General features: G+C 62.4%; 1 protein-coding gene across 1 annotated transcript; it reads right to left on the bottom strand.

Moving 5' to 3' along the window:
• Positions 1 to 1598: 1598 nt before the first annotated feature.
• On the bottom strand, positions 1599 to 18000 carry LOC117008608 (V-type proton ATPase catalytic subunit A-like). The gene is made up of 14 exons (XM_033082582.1): positions 17925 to 18000; positions 17122 to 17250; positions 16100 to 16314; positions 14930 to 15067; positions 13703 to 13854; positions 12497 to 12659; positions 11218 to 11326; positions 10006 to 10128; positions 9121 to 9235; positions 8065 to 8128; positions 6519 to 6722; positions 5307 to 5401; positions 4273 to 4444; positions 1599 to 1691 (listed from the first exon to the last, which is right to left on the bottom strand). Exons 1-14 carry the CDS (start codon positions 17998 to 18000, stop codon positions 1599 to 1601), a joined length of 1848 nt encoding a protein of 615 aa, XP_032938473.1.
• Between the last annotated feature and the right edge of the window lie 1146 nt (positions 18001 to 19146).

Here is a 19146-nt window from a genome sequence, read left to right as displayed (position 1 = left end):
ATGTTCCCCCCGGGGTGTCCCTGCCACCCCCGTGTCCCAGTCAGTGTCACCCCCCTGTCCCAGTGTCACCACCATGTCCCTTGTCACCCCCCTGTCCCACCCCATGTGCCCCCAAAGTGTCCCCGTGTCCCATCCGGGCTGTTCCTGTCACCCCCGTGTCCCCTCACCCCTCCGTGTCCCCCCAGGGTGTCCCCACTGTGTCACGTGTCCCTGTCCCCCCCCCAGGGTGTATCCCCCCCCTCTCCGGGTGTCGCTGTCCCTCGATGTCACACGGGGAGGGACAATAACAGCCCGACCCCTCCCCCACCCCGTCACCGCCCCTCGACCCCCCCGGCGCAGGAAGGGACATCCCTTCATTGTCCCCCCTGCAGTGTCACCCCCTCATTGTCACCCCCAGCGTCCCCCCATTGTCACCCCCATTGTCACCCTCATGGTCACCCTCATTGTCACCCCCATTGTCCCCCATTGTCACCGTCATTGTCACCCGCAACGTCGGCCTAGTGTCGCCCCAATGTCTCCCTAGTGTCACCGTCATAGTCACCCCCCAGTGCCACCCCCATTGTCACCCCCAGTGCCACACCCAGCGCCACCCCCACTGTCACCCCCCAGTGCCACATCATTGTCACCCCCATTGACACCCCCGCTGTCACCCCTCCAGTGCCACTCCCACTGTCACCCCCTCATTGTCACTCCCAGCGCCACCCCCAGTGCCACCCCCATTGTCACCTCCCATTGTCACCCCCCCACTGTCACCCCCCCATTGTCACCCCCAGTGTTCCCCATTGTCCCCCCATTGTCCCCCCCATTGTCCCCCCATTGTCCCCCCCATTGTCACCCTCATTGTCACCCCCAGTGTCCCCCCTATGTCCCCCCCAGTGCCACCCCCGGTGTCCTCCCCATTGTCACCCCCACTGTCACCCCCCCAGTGCCACCTCCACTGTCACCTCCCACTGTCACTTCCCATTGTCACCCCCCCAGTGTCCCCCCACTGTCACCCTCACTGTCACCCCCCCAGTGCCACCTCCACTGTCACCTCCCACTGTCACTTCCCATTGTGACCCCCCATTGTCACCCTCCACTGTCACCCCCCATTGTCACCCCCCCAGTGCCACCCCCAGTGCCACCCCCATTGTCACCCCCATTGTCACCCCCACTGTCACTCCTCCATTGTCACCCCCATTGTCACCCCCACTGTCACTCCTCCATTGTCACCCCCATTGTCACCCCCACTGTCACCCCCCCAGTGCCACCACCACTGTCACCCCCACTGTCACCCCCCCATTGTCACCCCCATTGCCCCGCCTCCAGTGCCACCCCCATTGTCACCCCCAGTGTCACCCTCCACTGTCACCCCCCACTGTCACCCCCCCAGTGCCACCCCCACTGTCACCCCCCCACTGTCACCCCCCCATTGTCACCCCCCCCCACCGGACGCTCCCACCCTCCTCGGGAAGCCACACCTGCAGCTCAAGTGCCACCTCGTGCCTTTATTGGGGACCTCGGGGGACCCCCCCATCCTGTCCCACCCCCGCTGTCCCCTCCCGCTGTCCCCTGTCCCCTCCCGCTGTCCCCTCCCGCTGTCCCCTCCCGCTGTCCCCTCAGTCCCCCAGGCTGCGGAACGCCGCCACCATCTCCTCCTGCAGCTGCGCGTACGCGGCCAGGATGCGCTGCTCGCCGTCCTTCACCGGGTCCTGGGGACAGGGGACACGGGGGGACACGGGGGGACACGGGGGGACACGGCGGTGTCACCTCCAGACCACGCTCCGTGTGAGACCCCTCCCCAAATTCCGCCTGGGATTCACTGTGGGATCCCAAAATGGGGTCACAGCCCCCCGGACACGCGTTGTGACAGTCACAGGGGACACGGGGGGACACGGGGGGACACGGGGGGACACGGGGGTGTCACCCTCAGACCCACACGGGGGGTCACAGTCATGCCCGGACACCCACACTGAGCTCCGTGTGGGACCCCTCCCCAAAATCCGTCTCCCTTTAACCTTCCCCAGGACCCTCCGCGGGGATCTGTGTCCCCAAAACCCTTTTTAACCTTCACATGGGACCCCCAAATCCCCCTTTACCCCTCCCCTAGAACCCCCAAATCCCCCTTTAGTCATCCTAGAACCCTCAAATTCCCCTTTAACCCCTCCCAGGACCCCCAAACTCCCCCCTTTAACCCCCCCGAGGACCCCCAAACCCCCCTTTAACCCCTCCTAGGACCCTCAAATTCCCCTTTACCCCTCCCCTAGGACCCCCAAATCCCCTTTAATCCTCCCCTAGGACCCGTCCACACGGATCCCGGCCCCCAAAACCCTCCTTAACCCTCCCCTAGAATCCCCAACCCCCCCTTTAACCTCCCCTAGGACCTCCAAACCCCCCTTTAACCCCCCTAGAACCCCCAAATCCCCTTTAACCTTCACATGGGACCCCTAAAACTCCCCTTAACCCCCCCTAGGACCCCCACGGGAGTCTGTGCCCCCAAACCCCCCCCCAACCTTCACACAGGACCCCCAAACCCCCTTTAACCCCCCCCTAGGACCCTCAAACCCCCCTTTACCCCTCCCCTAGAAACCCCAAACTCCCCTTTAACCTCCCCTAGAATCCCCAAATCCTCTTTTAACCTTCCCCTAGGACCCCCAAATCCCCCTCTAACCCCCTCTAGAACCTTAAATCCCCCTTTAATCCCCCCAGGACCCCCAAATCCTCCTTTAACCCCTCCCACGACCCCCAAACCCCCCTTAACCCTCCCCTAGGACCCGTCCACAGGGATCCCGGCCCCCAAACCCCCCTTTAACCCTGCCCAGGATCCCTAAACCTCCTTTACCCCTCCCCTAGAACCCCCAAATTCCGCTTTAACCCTCCCCTAGAATCCCTCCACGGGGGTCTGTGCCCCCAAAACTCCCCCCAACCTTCACATGGGATCCCTAAAACCCCCCTTAACCCTTTCCTAGAACCCCCAAATCCCCCATTACCCCTTCCCTAGAAACCCCAAACCCCCCTTTAACCTCCCCTAGGACCCCCAAATCCCCCTTTAACCCCCTCCAGGACCCCCAAATCCTCCTTTAACCCCTCCTAGGACCCCCAAATTCACCTTTAACCCTCCCCTAGGACCCCTCCACGGGGGTCTGTGCCCCCAAAACTGCTTTTAACCTTCACATGGAACCCCCCAAACCCCCCTTTAACCCCCCCTAGAATCCCAAAATCCCACTTTAACCCTCCCTAGGACCCCCAAACCCCCCCTTAACCCTCCCCTAGGACCCGTCCACAAGGATCCCGGCCCCCAAATCCCCCCTTAACCCCCTCTAGAATCCCAAAATCCCCCTTTACCCCTCCCCTAGAGCCCCCACTCCCCTTTACCCCTCTCCTAGGACCCCCCCAGGGGGGTTTCTGCCCCCAAAACCCCCTCTGACCTTCACAGGGGACCCCCCAAATCCCCCTTTACTCCCTCCTGGAACCCCCAAACCCCCCTTAATCCCTCCTAGAACCCCTAAATCCCCCTTTAACCCCTCCTAGAACCCCCAAACCACCCTTAAACCTCCCCTATGACCCCCAAAACCCCCTTTAACCCTCCCCTAGAACCCTCAACCCCCCCCTTTAACCCCCTCCAGGACCCCCAAACTCCACTTTAACCCTCCCCTAGGACCCCTCCACGGGGGTCTGTGCCCCCAAAACCCTTTTTAACCTTCACATGGGACCCCCAAATCCCCCCTTTAACCCCCCCCCAGAACCCCAACCCCCCCTTTAATCCCTCCTAGAACCCCCAAATCCCCCTCTAACCCCCTCTAGAACCCTCAAACACCACTTTAACCTCCCCTAGAATCCCCAAACCCCCCCTTTAACCTCCCCTAGGACCTCCAAATCCCCCTTTAACCCTCCCCTAGGACCCCTCCACGGGGGTCTGTGTCCCCAAAACCACTTTTAACCTTCACATGGAATCCCTAAACCCCCCTTAACCCTCCCCTAGGACCCCAAATCCCCCCTTTAACCCCCTCTGGGACCCCCAAATCCCCCTTTACTCCCCCCTAGAACCCCCAAATCCCCCCTTTAACCCCCCCTAGAATCCCAAAATCCCCCTTTAATCCCCCCCAGGACCCCCAAACCCCCCCTTTAACCCCCACTCCCCTTTTATCCCTCCCCTAGAACCCCCAAATTCCCCTTTAACGCCCCCTAGAATCCCCAAATCCTCTTTTAACCTTCCCCCAGAACCCCCAAACCCCCCCTCTAAGCCCCCCCCAGGACCCCCAGCGCCGTGCCCCCTTTCCCCCCCGAGCCCACCTGGAACTTCATGGCGCTCAGGCGGTACAGGATGTCACCCATGGCCTCGCGGATGGTGGCCCAGGTGACACGCTGCTCCTCGGGCCCCGAGCTCTCCACTGCCCCCCGGGCCAGCTCGTAGAAGGTGACGAGATTCTGCAGCATCCCCACGGTCTTGTAGAACGGACAGAACCTGGGGGGGGGCACGGGGGGGTCAGGGGGGGAATTTGGAGGGGTCAGGGAGGGGTTTTGGGGGGAATTTGGGGGGTTTGAGAGGAATTTGGGAGGCAATTTGGGGGGTTAAGGGGGGTCCCAGTGCAGCATCCCCACGGGCTGGTAGAACTGGGGGGGTCAGGGTGGAATTTGGGGGGGATTTGAGGGGTTTGGGGGGTTTTTTGGGGGGTCTGGGTGGGAGGTTTGGGGGGTCTGGGGGCTTTGGGGAGGAATTTGGGGGGTCAGGAGGGGTCAGAGAGGGGTTTTGGGGGGTCTGGGGGTGTCCTGGGGGTTCCTGGGGGTCCCGGTACCAGTTGGGGTCAGGGTTTGGGGTCAGGTTTGGGGTCAGGGTTGGGGTCAGGTTTGGGGTCAGGTTTGGGGTCAGGGTTCAGGTTTTGGGGTCAGGGTTGGGGTCAGGGTTGGGTTCAGGTTTGGAGTCAGGGTTTGGGGTCAGGGTTTGGGTTCAGGGTTGGGGTCAGGGTTGGGTCAGGTTTGGGTCAGGTTTGGGGTCAGGGTTTGGGATCCCAGTCCCAATTGGGGTCAGGTTTGGGGTCAGGTTTGGGGTCAGGGTTCAGGTTTGGGTTCAGGTTTGGGGTCAGGTTTGGGGTCAGGGTTCAGGTTTTGGGGTCAGGTTTGGGGTCAGGGTTCAGGTTTGGGTTCAGGTTTGGGGTCAGGTTTGGGGTCAGGGTTCAGGTTTTGGGTTCAGGTTTGGGGCAGGTTTGGGGTCAGGGTTCAGGTTTTGGGGTCAGGTTTGGGGTCAGGGTTCAGGTTTTGGGTTCAGGTTTGGGGTCAGGTTTGGGGTCAGGGTTCAGGTTTTGGGGTCAGGTTTGTGGTCCCAGTACCGGTCGTAGGCCGAGTATCCGTTCTGCTGCAGGAAATCGTCCTTGAGCAGCTTGGCCACCTCCAGTGTCACCTTGTCACCCTCGGCCAGCGACGCCTGGCGGGGACACGGGGGGGTCCTGTCACTGCCGGGACCACAGCCCCTCCCAGACCCCACAGCCCAAGTCCCATCAATCCCACAAATCCCATAGATCCCATAAATCCCATAGATACCCCGCACCTTCCCCACGAGCTGCATGATCTCAACCAGCTCCTCCTGCAGGGTCCCAGACCCCAAATCCACATCCCATATCTCACACCCAGACCCCACAGACCCCATAGATCCCATAAATCCCATAAATCCCGTACATCCCATAAATCCCATAAATAGACCCCACAAATCTTCCCCACGAGCTGCACGATCTCTGCCAGCTCCTCCTCCTCCTGCAGGATCCCAGATCCCAAACCCATATCCCATATCTCACATCATAGATCCCATAAATCCCACATCCCCTATCCCATATCTCACACCTAGACCCTGCACATCCCATCAATCCCATAAATCCCATAAATAAACCCCACACACCTTCCCCACGAGCTGCACGATCTCGGCCAGCTCCTCCTGCAGGGTCCCAGACCCCAAACCCACACCTCAGACCCCACATCCCTTATCCCATATCTCACATCCCCTATCCCATATCTCACACCCAGACCCTACAAATCCCATAAATCCCATAAATAAACCCCACAAACCTTCCCCATGAGCTGCACGATCTCTGCCAGCTCCTCCTGCAGGGTCCCAGACCCCAAATCTGCATCCCAGACCCCACACCTCCTATCCCATATCTCACATCCCAGACCCTACAAATCCCATAAATCCCATAAATAAAGCCCAAACTCACCTTCCCCACGAGCTGCACGATCTCTGCCAGCTCCTCCTCCTCCTGCAGGGTCCCAGACCCCAAACCCACACCCCAGACCCCACACCCCATATCCCATATCTCACACCTCAGACCCTACACATCTCATAAATCCCATAAATCCCATAAATAAACCCCAAACTCACCTTCCCCACGAGCTGCACGATCTCGGCCAGCTCCTCCTGCAGGGTCCCAGACCCCAATTCCACATCTCAGACCCCACATCCCCTATCCCATATCTCACACCCCAGACCCCACAGACCCCACAGACCCCATAAATCCCATAAATCCCATAAATAAACCCCCCAACCTCACCTTCCCCACGAGCTGCACGATCTCGGCCAGCTCCTCCTCCTCCTGCAGGATGCGCCGGGCGCGGTCGCGCAGCGCGGGCAGCTCGGGGTGGGCGCGCTCGTAGTGCGGCTCCAGCGCCCGCAGGTACCGCGAGTACGAGATCAGCCAGTTCACCGACGGGAAGTGCTTGCGCTGAGCCAGCTTCTTGTCCAGCCCCCAGAACACCTGAGGGTGTCACCTGTGTCACCTTGTGTCACCTGTGTCACCCGCGGGTCACCCAGCCTGTCCCTGAGCTTCTTATCCCCATGGAACCCCCGGTAATGTCACCCCGTGTCACCGAGGGGAAGTGCTTGCGCTGAGCCAGCTTCTTGTCCAGCCCCCAGAACACCTGAGGGTGTCATCTGTGTCACCCTGTGTCATCTCGTGTCACCCCCGTGTCACCTGTGTCACCTCGGGTCACCTCCGTGTCACCCAGGGCATCCCCGAGCTTCCTATCCCCCTGGAACACGCGGCAGTGTCACCCCCGGTAATGTCACCCCCGTGTCACCGAGGGGAAGTCCTCTGCGCCAGCTTCTTGTCCAGCCCCCAGAACACCTGAGAGTGTCACCTGTGTCATTCTGTGTCACCCTGTGTCACCCAGTGTCACCTCGGGTCACGCAGGGCACCCCCGAGCTTCTTATCCCCATGGAACCCCCGGTAATGTCACCCCGTGTCACCCCCGTGTCACCGAGGGGAAGTGCTTGCGCTGAGCCAGCTTCTTGTCCAGCCCCCAGAACACCTGAGAGTGTCACCTGTGTCACCCTGTGTCACCTGTGTCACCCAGTGTCACCCAGTGTCACCCTGGGCACCCCCAAGCTTCCTATCCCCATGGAACCCCCAGTAATGTCACCCCGTGTCACCGAGGGGAAGTGCTTACGCTGAGCCAGCTTCTTGTCCAGCCCCCAGAACACCTGAGGGTGTCACCTGTGTCACCCTCTGTCACCTCGAGTCACCTCCGTGTCACCCAGCCTGTCCCCGAGCTTCCTATCCCCATGGAACCCCCGGTAATGTCACTCCATGTCACCGAGGGGAAGTGCTGGCGCTGCACCAGCTTCTTGTCCAGCCCCCAGAACACCTGAGAGTGTCACCTGTGTCACCTCGTGTCACCCAGTGTCACCCTGTGTCACCCAGTGTCACCCTTGAGCTTCTTATCCCCCTGGAGCACCCGGCAGTGTCACCCGGTGTCACCCCCGTGTCACCCAGCCTGTCCCCGAGTTTCTTGTCCAGTCCCCACCTGTGACACCGGGGATGTCACCCCCATGTCCTCACTCAGGGGTCACTATCGGTGTGTCCCACTCCGAGTGTCCCCATGTCCCTCCCAAGCCTGTCCCTGTCCCCTCCTTGTGTGTCCCTGTCCCCTCCGTGTCCCTCCCATCACGTCACCGTCTCTGTCCCCCCCCCGTGTGTCCCTGTCCCACTCACGCCCCCTCCACGCTGTCCCCGTCTCCCTGTCCCCTCTGTCCTCTGTGTCCCCTTGTCCTCACTGTCCCCTGTGTCCCCCTGTCCCCTCTGTCCCCTGTCCCCTCACCTGCACGATTCCCAGCGTGGCCGAGGTGACAGGATCCGAGAAATCCCCTCCGGGTGGGGACACCCTGCGGGGGGAGGGGGTTGGGGTGAGCTGGGGGCGCTCCGGGGGATCCCCCGCCCTTGTCACCCCGCTGGGGACACGGTTACATGGGGACACGGTGGCACGGTGACACGGTGACACACTGACACGGTGACACGGGGACACGGTGGCACGGTGACACGAGGACACGGTGACAGGGTGACACAGTGACACGGTGACACGGTGACACGGGGACACGGGAACACAGTGACACGGGGACACGGTGACATGATGACACGGGGACACGGTGACACACTGACACGGTGACACGGTGACATGGGGACACGGTGACAGGGGGACACGGGGACATGGTGACATGGGGACATGGGGACACGGTGACACGGGGACACGGTGACACAGTGGCACGGTGACACGGGGACACGGGGACACAGTGACACGGGGACACGGTGACATGATGACACGGGGACACGGTGACAGGGGGACACGGTGACACACTGACATGGTGACATGAGGACACGATGACACGGTGACACAGTGACATGGTGACACGGTGACACGGTAACACGGGGACACGGTGACACAGTGGCACGGTGACACGGGGACACGGGGACACAGTGACACGGGGACACAGTGACAGGGGGACACGGGGACATGGTGACATGGGGACATGGGGACACGGGGACACAGTGACACGGGGACACAGTGACAGGGGGACACGGGGACATGGTGACATGGGGACATGGGGACACGGTGACACGGGGACACAGTGACACGGTGACACGGTGACACGGTGACACAGTGACATGGTGACACGGTGACACGGTAACACGGGGACACGGTGACACAGTGGCACGGTGACACGGGGACACGGGGACACAGTGACACGGGGACACAGTGACAGGGGGACACGGGGACATGGTGACATGGGGACATGGGGACAGGGGGACACGGTGACAGGGGGACATGGGGACACGGGGACACGGGGACACGGTGACAGGGTGACACGGTGACACTCACGCTCCCACGATGCTGACGCTGCCCTCGCGCTCGGGGGTCCCCAAGCACCGCGCCCGCCCCGCGCGCTCGTAGAACGAGGCCAGGCGGGCCCCGAGGTACGCGGGGTACCCGCTGTCTGCGGGGACACGGGGACACGGCTGTCACCTCCCTGTCACCTCATGTCATCCCCTGTCACCTCCTGTCACCTCCTGCCACCCCCTGTGATCCCCCAGTACCCGCTGTCTGTGGGGACACGGGGAAACGGCTGTCACCCCCTGTCACCTCCTGTCACCTCTTGTCATCTCCTGTCACTTCCCCAGGAGCACTGTCACCTCCCTGTCACCTCCCTGTCACCCCTGGTACCCGCTGTCTGACACGGCTGTCCCCACCCCCCAAATCCTGGGATTTTTGGGGTCTCACCCCCACCCTCCAAATTCTGGATTTTGGGTCCCCACGCATTCCCAGACCCCATTTATCCCCGGATTCCTGGGATTTGGGGTCTCACCCCACCCAAATCCCAGATTTTGGGGTCTCACCCCCCCCCCCCCAAACCCAGATTTCAGGGTCTCCCCCAACCCCAATCCCGGATTTTTGGGATCCCACCCCCACCCCAAACCCAGATTTTGGGGTCTCATCCCCCCACCTCCCAATTCCGGGGTTTTTGGGGTCCCACCCCCACCCCAATCCCGGATTTCGGGGTCTCACCCACCCCCTATCCTGGGGTTTTGGGGGTCTCTCCTCCCCCCAATCCCGGATTTTGGGGTCTCATCCCAATCCCAGATTTCGGGGTCTCCATTCCCCCACCCTCCATCCCGGTTTTTGGGGTCTCACCCCTTCATTCCCCAATCCCCATCCCAGATTTTGGGGTCTCCCCCACCCCCAATTCCGGGTTTTTTGGGGTCTCACCCGCGGGCATCTCTGCCAGGCGCCCGGAGATCTCGCGCAGAGCCTCGGCCCAGCGGGACGTGGAGTCGGCCAGGAGACAACTGTGCAACCCCATGTCCCGAAAATACTCTGAGAGAGTGATACCTGCACAGGTGTGACACAGGTGTGACAGTGTGTGACAGTGTGACAGGTGTGTGACAGGTGTGTGACAGGTGTGACAGGTGTGTGACAGTGTGACAGGTGTGTGACAGGTGTGTGACAGTGTGACAGGTGTGTGACAGGTGTGACAGGTGTGTGACACAGCCGTGCAACCCCATGTCCCGAAAATACTCTGAGAGAGTGATACCTGCACAGGTGTGACAGTGTGTGACAGGTGTGTGACAGTGTGACAGGTGTGTGACAGTGTGACAGGTGTGTGACAGTGTGTGACAGTGTGACAGGTGTGTGACACAGCTGTGCAACCCCATGTCCCGAAAATACTCTGAGAGAGTGATACCTGTGACAGTGGGACAGTGTGTGACAGTGTGTGACAGGTGTGTGACAGGTGTGTGACAGTGTGTGACAGGTGTGTGACACAGCTGTGCAACCCCATGTCCCGAAAATACTCTGAGAGAGTGATACCTGGGACAGTGGGACAGTGTGTGACAGGTGTGTGACAGGTGTGTGACAGGTGTGTGACAGGTGTGACAGGTGTGTGACACAGCTGTGCAACCCCACGTCTCGAAAATACTCTGAGAGAGTGATACCTGGGACAGTGGGACAGTGAGACAGGTGTGTGACAGTGTGACAGGTGTGTGACAGGTGTGACAGGTGTGTGACACAGCCGTGCAACCCCATGTCCCGAAAATACTCTGAGAGAGTGATACCTGCACAGGTGTGACACAGGTGTGACAGTGTGTGACAGGTGTGTGACATGTGTGTGACACAACTGTGTAATGCCACGTCCCGAAAATACTCTGAGAGAGTGATACCTGGGACAGTGGGACAGTGTGTGACAGTGGGACAGGTGTGTGACAGGTGTGTGACAGTGGGACAGGTGTGTGACAGGTGTGTGACACCCGTGTCCCTGCCCCTCGTGTCTCTGTCCCTTGTGTCCCTGTCTCCCCCACTTCCCCCCCCATCCCCCGTGTCCCCCCCGTGTCCCCCTGTGACTCTGTCCCTCTCTGTCCCACTCATGTCCCCCCATTCCCCTTGTCCCCCATGTCCCCCATGTCCCTGTCCCCGTGTCCCCACCGGTGTAGATCGAGGCCTCTCGTGCGGCCACCGGCATGTTGGACGTGTTGGCCACGAGCGTCGTGCGCTTCATGATGGACTCGGAGCGGCCATCGACCTCCATGGTCAGCTGGGGACAGCAGTGTCATTGTCACCACGTGTCACCTCCCCGTGCCACCCCTGTGTCACCCTGGGACACCTCCATGGTCAGCAGTGTCATTGTCACCACGTGTCACCTCCCTGTGTCACCCCTGTGTCACCACGGGACACCTCCATGGTCAGCAGTGTCATTGTCACCACGTGTCACCTCCCCTTGTCACCCCTGTGTCCCCCCGGGACACCTCGATGGTCAGTAGTGTCATTGTCACCCCTGTGTCACCTCCCCTTGTCACCCCTGTGTCACCCCGCGACACCTCCATGGTCAGCTGGGGTCAGCAGTGTCATTGTCACCACGTGTCACCTCCCTGTGTCACCCCTGTGTCACCCTGGGACACCTCCATGGTCAGTTGGGGACAGCAGTGGCATTGTCACCACGAGTCACCTCCCCGTGTCATCCTGGGACACCTCCATGGTCAGCAGTGTCATTGTCACCACGTGTCACCTCCCCTTGTCACCCCTGTGTCACCCCGCGACACCTCCATGGTCAGCTGGGGTCAGCAGTGTCATTGTCACCACGTGTCACCTCCCTGTGTCACCCCTGTGTCACCCTGGGACACCTCCATGGTCAGTTGGGGACAGCAGTGGTATTGTCACCACGAGTCACCTCCCCGTGTCCCCTCGCTGTCCCGTGTCCCCCCGCTGCCCCGTGTGCCGCTGTCCCGTGTCCCCATCGCTGTCCCCGTGTCCCCCCGCTGTCCCGTGTCCCGCGTGCCGCTGTCCCCGTGTCCCCCCCGCTGTCCCGTGTCCCCATCAATGTCCCCGTGTCCCCCCGCTGTCCCGTGTCCCGCGTGCCGCTGTCCCGTGTCCCCCCGCTGTCCCTTGTGCCGCTGTCCCCATGTCCCCCCGCTGTCCCTGTGTCCCTCCCGCTGTCCCGTGTGCCGCTGTCCCGTGTCCCCCCGCTGTCCCGTGTCCCCTCGCTGTCCCGTGTCCCCCCGCTGTCCCGTGTGCCGCTGTCCCCGTGTCCCCCCGCTGTCCCCGTGTCCCCATCCATGTCCCCGTGTCCCCCCACTGTCCCCATGTCCCCTCGCTGTCCCGTGTCCCCCCGCTGTCCCGTGTCCCCCCGCTGTCCCCGTGTCCCCCCGCTGTCCCGTGTCCCCCCGCTGTCCCGTGTGCCGTGTGGCGCTGTCCGTGTCGCTGTCACCTCGGGGAAGTCCCGCAGCACCTCGGACATTTCGTTGCCGCGCTCCCCGCACCCCACGTAGACGATGACGTCGCTGTTGGAGTACTTGGACAGCGATTGCGAAATCACCGTCTTACCGCAGCCGAACGCGCCCGGGATGGCCGTGGTGCCACCCTGGACACACCTGGGGACACGGGGACACGGCACGGGGGTGGCCCGACCTCAGTGCCACCTGTGCATGTCCCCATCCCTGTTCCTAAATTCATCTTTCACTGTCCCCTTCCCTGTCCCTCCAAATCCATCTCTCCCTATTGCCATCCCTGTCCCTAAATCCATCCTTCCCTGTCCCTATCCCTGTTCCCATCCCTGTTCCCATCCCTGTCCCCATCCCTATTCCCAAATCCATCCCTCTCTGTCCCCATCCCTGTCCCCAAATTCATCTCTCCCTGTCCCTATCCCTGTCCTTGTCCCCATCCCTGTTCCCTGTCCCTGTCTCTGCTCCTGTCCCATCCCCAATCCCATCCCCAGTCCCATTCCCATCCCCAGTCCCATTCCCATTCCCAGTTCCATCCCAGTCCCACCCCAGTCCCATTCCCATTCCCATTCCCAGTCCCATCCCAGTCCCATTCCCATTCCCATTCCCATTCCCAGTCCCATCCCAGTCCATCCCAGTCCCATCCCAGTCCCATCCCATTCCCATTCCCAGTCCCATCCCATTCCCATCCCCATCCCCATCCCCATCCCCATTCCCATTCCCAGTCCCATCCCAGTCCCATCCCATTCCCATCCCAGTCCCATCCCAGTCCCACCCCATTCCCAGTCCCATTCCCATTCCCATTCCCAGTCCCACCCCATCCCCATCCCAGTCCCACCCCAGTCCCATTCCCATTCCCATTCCCATTCCATTCCCATCCCATTCCCATTCCCAGTCCCATCCCAGTCCATCCCAGTCCCATCCCAGTCCCATCCCATTCCCATTCCCAGTCCCATCCCATTCCCATCCCATTCCCATTCCCAGTCCCATCCCATTCCCATCCCCATCCCCATCCCCATTCCCATTCCCATTCCCAGTCCCATCCCAGTCCCATCCCAGTCCCCTCCCAGTCCCATTCCCAGTCTCATCCCAGTCCCATCCCCATTCCCAGTCCATCCCAGTCCCATCCCAGTCCCATCCCAGTCCCAGTCCATCCCAGTCCCACCGCAGTCCCATCCCAGTCCCAGCCCTACGGGAACAGAGCATCCAGGACCCTCTGGCCGGTCAGCAGGGGGTGATTGGCCGGGAGCTTCTCGGCCACGGGCCGGACCTGCCGGACCGGCCACACCTGGATCATGGAGAGCGGCTCACGGACCCCCTGGAACTCCAGCTCCAGCACCACGTCCTGTGGGATCACTGGGATCAGGCTGGGATCAGCTGGGATCAGCTGGGATCAGTCTGGGATCATCCCACTATCAGCCAGGATCAGCTGGGATCAGTCTGGGATCAGCTCAGGGTCAGCTGGGATCAGCTGGGATCAGCCGGGATCAGCCCATGATCAGCTGGGATCAGGCTGGGATCAGCCTGGGATCAGCCTGGGATCAGCTGGGATCAGGCTGGGATCAGCCCATGATCAGCTGGGATCAGGCTGGGATCGGTCTGGGATCAGGCTGGGATCAGCTGGGATCAGCCCATGATCAGCTGGGATCAGCTGGGATCAGGCTGGGATCGGTCTGGGATCAGCTGGGATCAGGCTGGGATCAGCTGGGATCAGGCTGGGATCAGCTGGGATCAGTTTGGGATGAGGCTGGGATCAGCCCAGGATCAGCTGGGATCAGACTGGGCTCAGGTGGGATCAGCTGGGGTCAGCCTGGGATCAGCTGGGATCAGCCCAGGATCTGTCTGGGATCAGTCAGGGACTGGCCTGGGATCAGCTGGAATCATTCTGGTACTGGCCTGAGATCAGCTGGGATCAGCCGGGATCAGTCTGGGATCAGCCAGGATCAGGATCCCACTGATCCTGGTCCCACTGATCCCACTGATCCTGATCCCACTGATCCTGATCGCGCTGATCTTGATCCCACTGATCCCACTGATCCCAGTGCCGGTGATCCTGGTCTCCCGGTGCCAGTGCTCCTGGTGCCGGTGATCCCAATCCCACTGATCCTACTGATCCTGATCCCATTGATCCTGATCCCACTGATCCCAGTGCTGGTGATCCTGGTGCTCCCGGTGTTGGTGATCCCAATCCCACTGATCCCACTGATCCTGATCCCAGTGCCAGTGATCCCGGTCTCCCGGTGTCAGTGCTCCTGGTGCCGGTGATCCCAATCCCATTGATCCCGATCCCATTGATCCCGCTGATCCCGGTGCCCCCGGTGCCGATGATCTCAATCCCACTGATCCCATTGATCCCGATCCCATTGATCCCACTGCCCCCGGTTCCCCCGGTGCCGGTGCCGGTGCCGTGCCCCGCTCACCGCCGCTCCGTAGTGCCCGGGGGGCGCGATGTAGGTGACGGTGCCGCGGCTGCGGGGCGGGACCATCAGCCGGTGCTGCAGCAGCGAGTTCTCCGCCACCGTCCCGTAAATGTCCCCGCCTGTCACGTGGCTCCCGACCTGGGGACACGGCGGCGACACCGTCAGCCACCCCCGGGGGGTGGGACAGCGGCAGTCCCCGTGTCCCCGTGTCCCCGTGTCCCTACGTCCCTGCGACCTTCGTGTCCTCATGTCCTGCATCCCCATTTCCCTGTGTCCCCCACTGTCCCTGCGACTCCGTGTCCCCATATCCCGTGTCCTGGTGTCCCTGTGTCCCCTGTGTCCTCCGTGTCCCCGTGTCCCCATGTCCCTGCGACCTTCGTGTCCTCATGTCCCTCCATCCCCATTTCCCTGTGTCCCCCACGTGCGACCCTCGTGTGACCCCCCTGTGATCCCTGTGTCCCCATATCCTGTGTCCCAATGTCCCTGTGTGCCCGTGTCCCCATATCCCATCTCTTGATGTCCCTGTGTCCCCCGTGTCTCCGAGTTCCCGATGTCCCTGTGTCCCCTGTGTCCCCCGTGTACCCGTGTCCCCATATCCTGTGTCCCCAATGTCCCTGTGACCCCAGTGTCTTCGAGTTCCCGATGTCCCTGTGTCCCCAGCGCGTCCCCGTATCCTCTGTGCCAGCGTGTCCCCACTGCCTTTTTGGGGTGCCCTCCTTGTCAGGGGGGACAGGGAGGGGACAGGGGAGGACAGAATGAGGTGACAACGGAGCATGGTGTCCCTTGGCAGGGACAGGACAGGAGGGACAGAGAAAGGACAGAGGGACAGGATGGCGGGGACAGGGAAGGGAGACAGGACAATTGGATGGGACACGGAGGGGACAGGGAAGGGACAAGGGGACAGGGAAGGGAGACAGGACAATTGGGTGGGACACGGAGGGGACAGGGAAGGGACAAGGGGACAGGGAAGGGAGACAGGACAATTGGGTGGGGACAGAGGTCTGGGACGATACGGAGGGGACAGGGAAGGGACAAGGGGATAGGATGTGGGGACAAGAAGGGGATGGAGGGGACAGGGAGGGGACAGAGGGGATGACAAGACAGAAAAGGGGGGACAGGACAGGGAGGGGACAAAGGGACAGGACGGAGGGGACAGCAGGGAGCACGCACCCGGATGTTCTTGCTGGGGGAGAAGTCCCAGGCCAGGTGTCGCGGCAGCGCGGGGACATTGGTGCCCCGCGGGATGTAGATGCTGCGCGTGGCCTCGGCGATGTCGCGCAGCGGCCGCTGGATCCCGTCGAAGATGGAGCCCAGGATGCCCGGGCCCAGCTCCACCGAGAGCGGCTTCCCCGTGCGCACAACCGGGTCCCCAACCTGCACCCCCGCTGCGCCCCGCTCAGGAAACGTCACCGCGGGGACATGGGGACAGCGGGGACATGGGGACAGAGGGGACAGCGGGGGCACGGGGACAGCGGGGACAGTGGGGACAGCGGGGCTGGGGGGACAACGGGGACACGGGGACACGGGGACAGCGGGGACAGGGGACAGAGGGGACAGCGGGGACAGCGGGGACACGGGGACACGAGGACAGGAGGACAGCGGGGACAGAGGGACAGCGGGGACAGGGGGACACGGGGAGAGCGGGGCTGGGGAGACAGCGGGGACAACGGGGACACGGGGACAGCGGGGACAGGGGGACACGGGGACAGTGGGGCTGAGGGGACAGCGGGGCTGGGACAGCGGGGCTGGGGGGACACGGGGACACGGGGACAAGGGGACAGCGGGGCTGGGGGGACAGCGGGGACACTGGGGACAGGAAGGACGGGATGGGGACAGCGGGGCTGGGGGAGACGGGAAAGGGGCGACAGCGGGGACAGGGAGAGGATGAGGGGGACGAGGAGGGGACGGGACACAGGGGACAGGGCGGGATGGGGACACAGGGAGGGGACAGGGCAGGGACAGGACGGGCGACAGAGGGACAGGACAGGGGGGCTGATGGGGGGACAGGACAGGGGACAGGGAAGGGACAGGGAGGGGCGGGGACAGAGGGGACAGGACGGGGAGGACAAGGAGGGGTCAGGGAGGGGACAGAGGCTCAGGGGACAGAAGGAGGGGACAGCAGAGGGTGGCGGGGCGGTGGGAGGGACAGCGGGGTGGCGGGGAGGGGACACGGGGACACGGGGACAGGATACAGGTCTCCTCGTACACCTGGAGCGTGGCCATGTCCCCCTCGAGCCGGATGATTTCCCCCACGAGCTCCGCGTGTCCCACCCGCACCAGCTCGTACATGGCCGCGCCCGCCATGCGCGTGGCTGTCACCACTGCGGGGACACGCTGCTGGCACCCCGGGCCACCACCCCGCGCTGTCCCCAACCCAGCCCCGGGGTCACCACCCCGCCTGGGACACCCCTGTCCCCATCCCTGTCCCCTCTCTTGTCCCCATTTTAGTGTCACAAACGCCATCGAGGTCCCCATCCCCGGCTGTCCCTCTGTCCCCAGGCTGTCCCCAGGTGTCCCCACGATGTCCCCTCCTGTTCCAAACCCTGTCCCCTCTCCCGTCCCCACCCCGGGTGTCGCCTCCCCACTGGCCCCTCTCCTGTCCCCATTTTGTGTCACAAACGCCATCGGGGTCCCCACCCCCGGCTGTTCCCGTCCCCAGGCTGTCCCCAAGTGTTCCCAGGGATGCCCCCACGATGTCCCCTCTCCTGTCCCTATTTAGTGTCACAAACGCCATCGGGGTCCCCACTCCCGGCTGTCCCTCTGTCCCCATGGATGTCCCCAGGGATGTCCCCAAGGATGTCCCCACGATGTCCCCTTCTGTTCCCACCCTGTCCCCTCTCCCATCCCCTCCCCGGGTGTCCCCTCCCCACTGTCCCCTCTCCTGTCCCTATTTTGTGTCACAAACGCCATCGGGGTCCCCACCCCCGGCTGTCCCCGTCCCCAGGCTGTCCCCAGGTGTCCCCAGTGTCCCCAGGTGTCCCCAGTGTCCCCGTACCGGGCCCGGACACGCCATGCACAGCCCCCACCAGGCTCTCGCGCTCCTCGTGCCGTGTCCCCCGTGTCCCCTCCATGGTGTCCCCTCCCCGCCGCGGTGGCACCGCCGTTAAATGTCCCCGAGCGCCGGTGACAACCGGACAGGGCCACCGCGGGTGTGGCACCGTGTGCAGCCAGCGCCGTGTCCCCACCCCCGGGGACAGCGCGGGGACACTGCGGGGACAGGGGGGTGACTCCGGCTGGCTCCGGTGACAGGGCCACCGCGGGTGTGGCACTGTGTGCAGTCAACAGCTCCTCCGGGTGACACCGGGTGACACCGGCACGCGCCGAGCCGGGCCCGGCCCGGGTGTCCTTGTCACCTCCCATGTCCTTGTCACCTCGCTACCGCATCCTGGCCACCCCCCCCCCCCCCCCCGTCCTTTTCTTTGTCACCCTCCTGTCCTTTGTCACCTCCTTTTTGTCACCTCCTTTTCTTTGTCACCTCCCTGTCGTGTCCTTGTCACCCTCTTTTTTTTTGTCACCCTCTTTTCTTTTGTCATCCCCTTTTCTTTGTCACCCCCATGTCCTTGTCACCCCCCATGTCCTTGTCACCTCCCTGCCACATCCTGGCCACCCCCCTGTCCTTTTCTTTGTCACCCCCGTCTTTTGTCACTCCCTTTTGTCCCCCCCATGTCCTTGTCATCCCCTTTCTTTGTCACCTCCTGTCCTTGTCACTCCCTTTTGTCACCCCTTTTCTTTGTCACCCCCCATGTCCTTGTCACCTCGCTACCGCATCTTGGCCACCTCCCCCCCCCACCCCGTCCTTTTCTTTGTCACCTCCTGTCCTTTGTCACCTCCTTTTTGTCACCTCCTTTTCTTTGTCACCCCCATGTCCTTATCACCCTCTTTCTTTGTCACCCTCCTGCCCTTTGTCACCTCCCTGTCGTGTCCTTGTCACCCCCATGTCCTTGTCACCCTCTTTTCTTTTGTCACCCCCATGTCCTTGTCCCCATGTCCTTGTCCCCCTCTTGTCCTCGTCACCCCCTTCTCTTTGTCACCCCCATGTCCTTGTCACCCTTTTTTGTCACCCCCATGTCCTTGTCCCCATGTCCTTGTCACCTCCATGTCCTTGTCACCCCTTTTCTGCCACCTCTCAGTGTCCTCTGCCCCCCCCACCTCGTGGTGTCACCGACACTTTTTGGTGTCCCCTGTCCCCACTTTGGTGTCCCCTGTCCCCATTTTGG

The sequence above is a fragment of the Catharus ustulatus genome, chromosome 30 (assembly GCF_009819885.2).
Source record: "Catharus ustulatus isolate bCatUst1 chromosome 30, bCatUst1.pri.v2, whole genome shotgun sequence".
Classification (NCBI taxonomy): Eukaryota; Metazoa; Chordata; class Aves; order Passeriformes; family Turdidae; genus Catharus; species Catharus ustulatus.
Note: the sequence above shows the minus strand (reverse complement) of the source record. Positions and strands in the feature narration are given on the sequence as shown.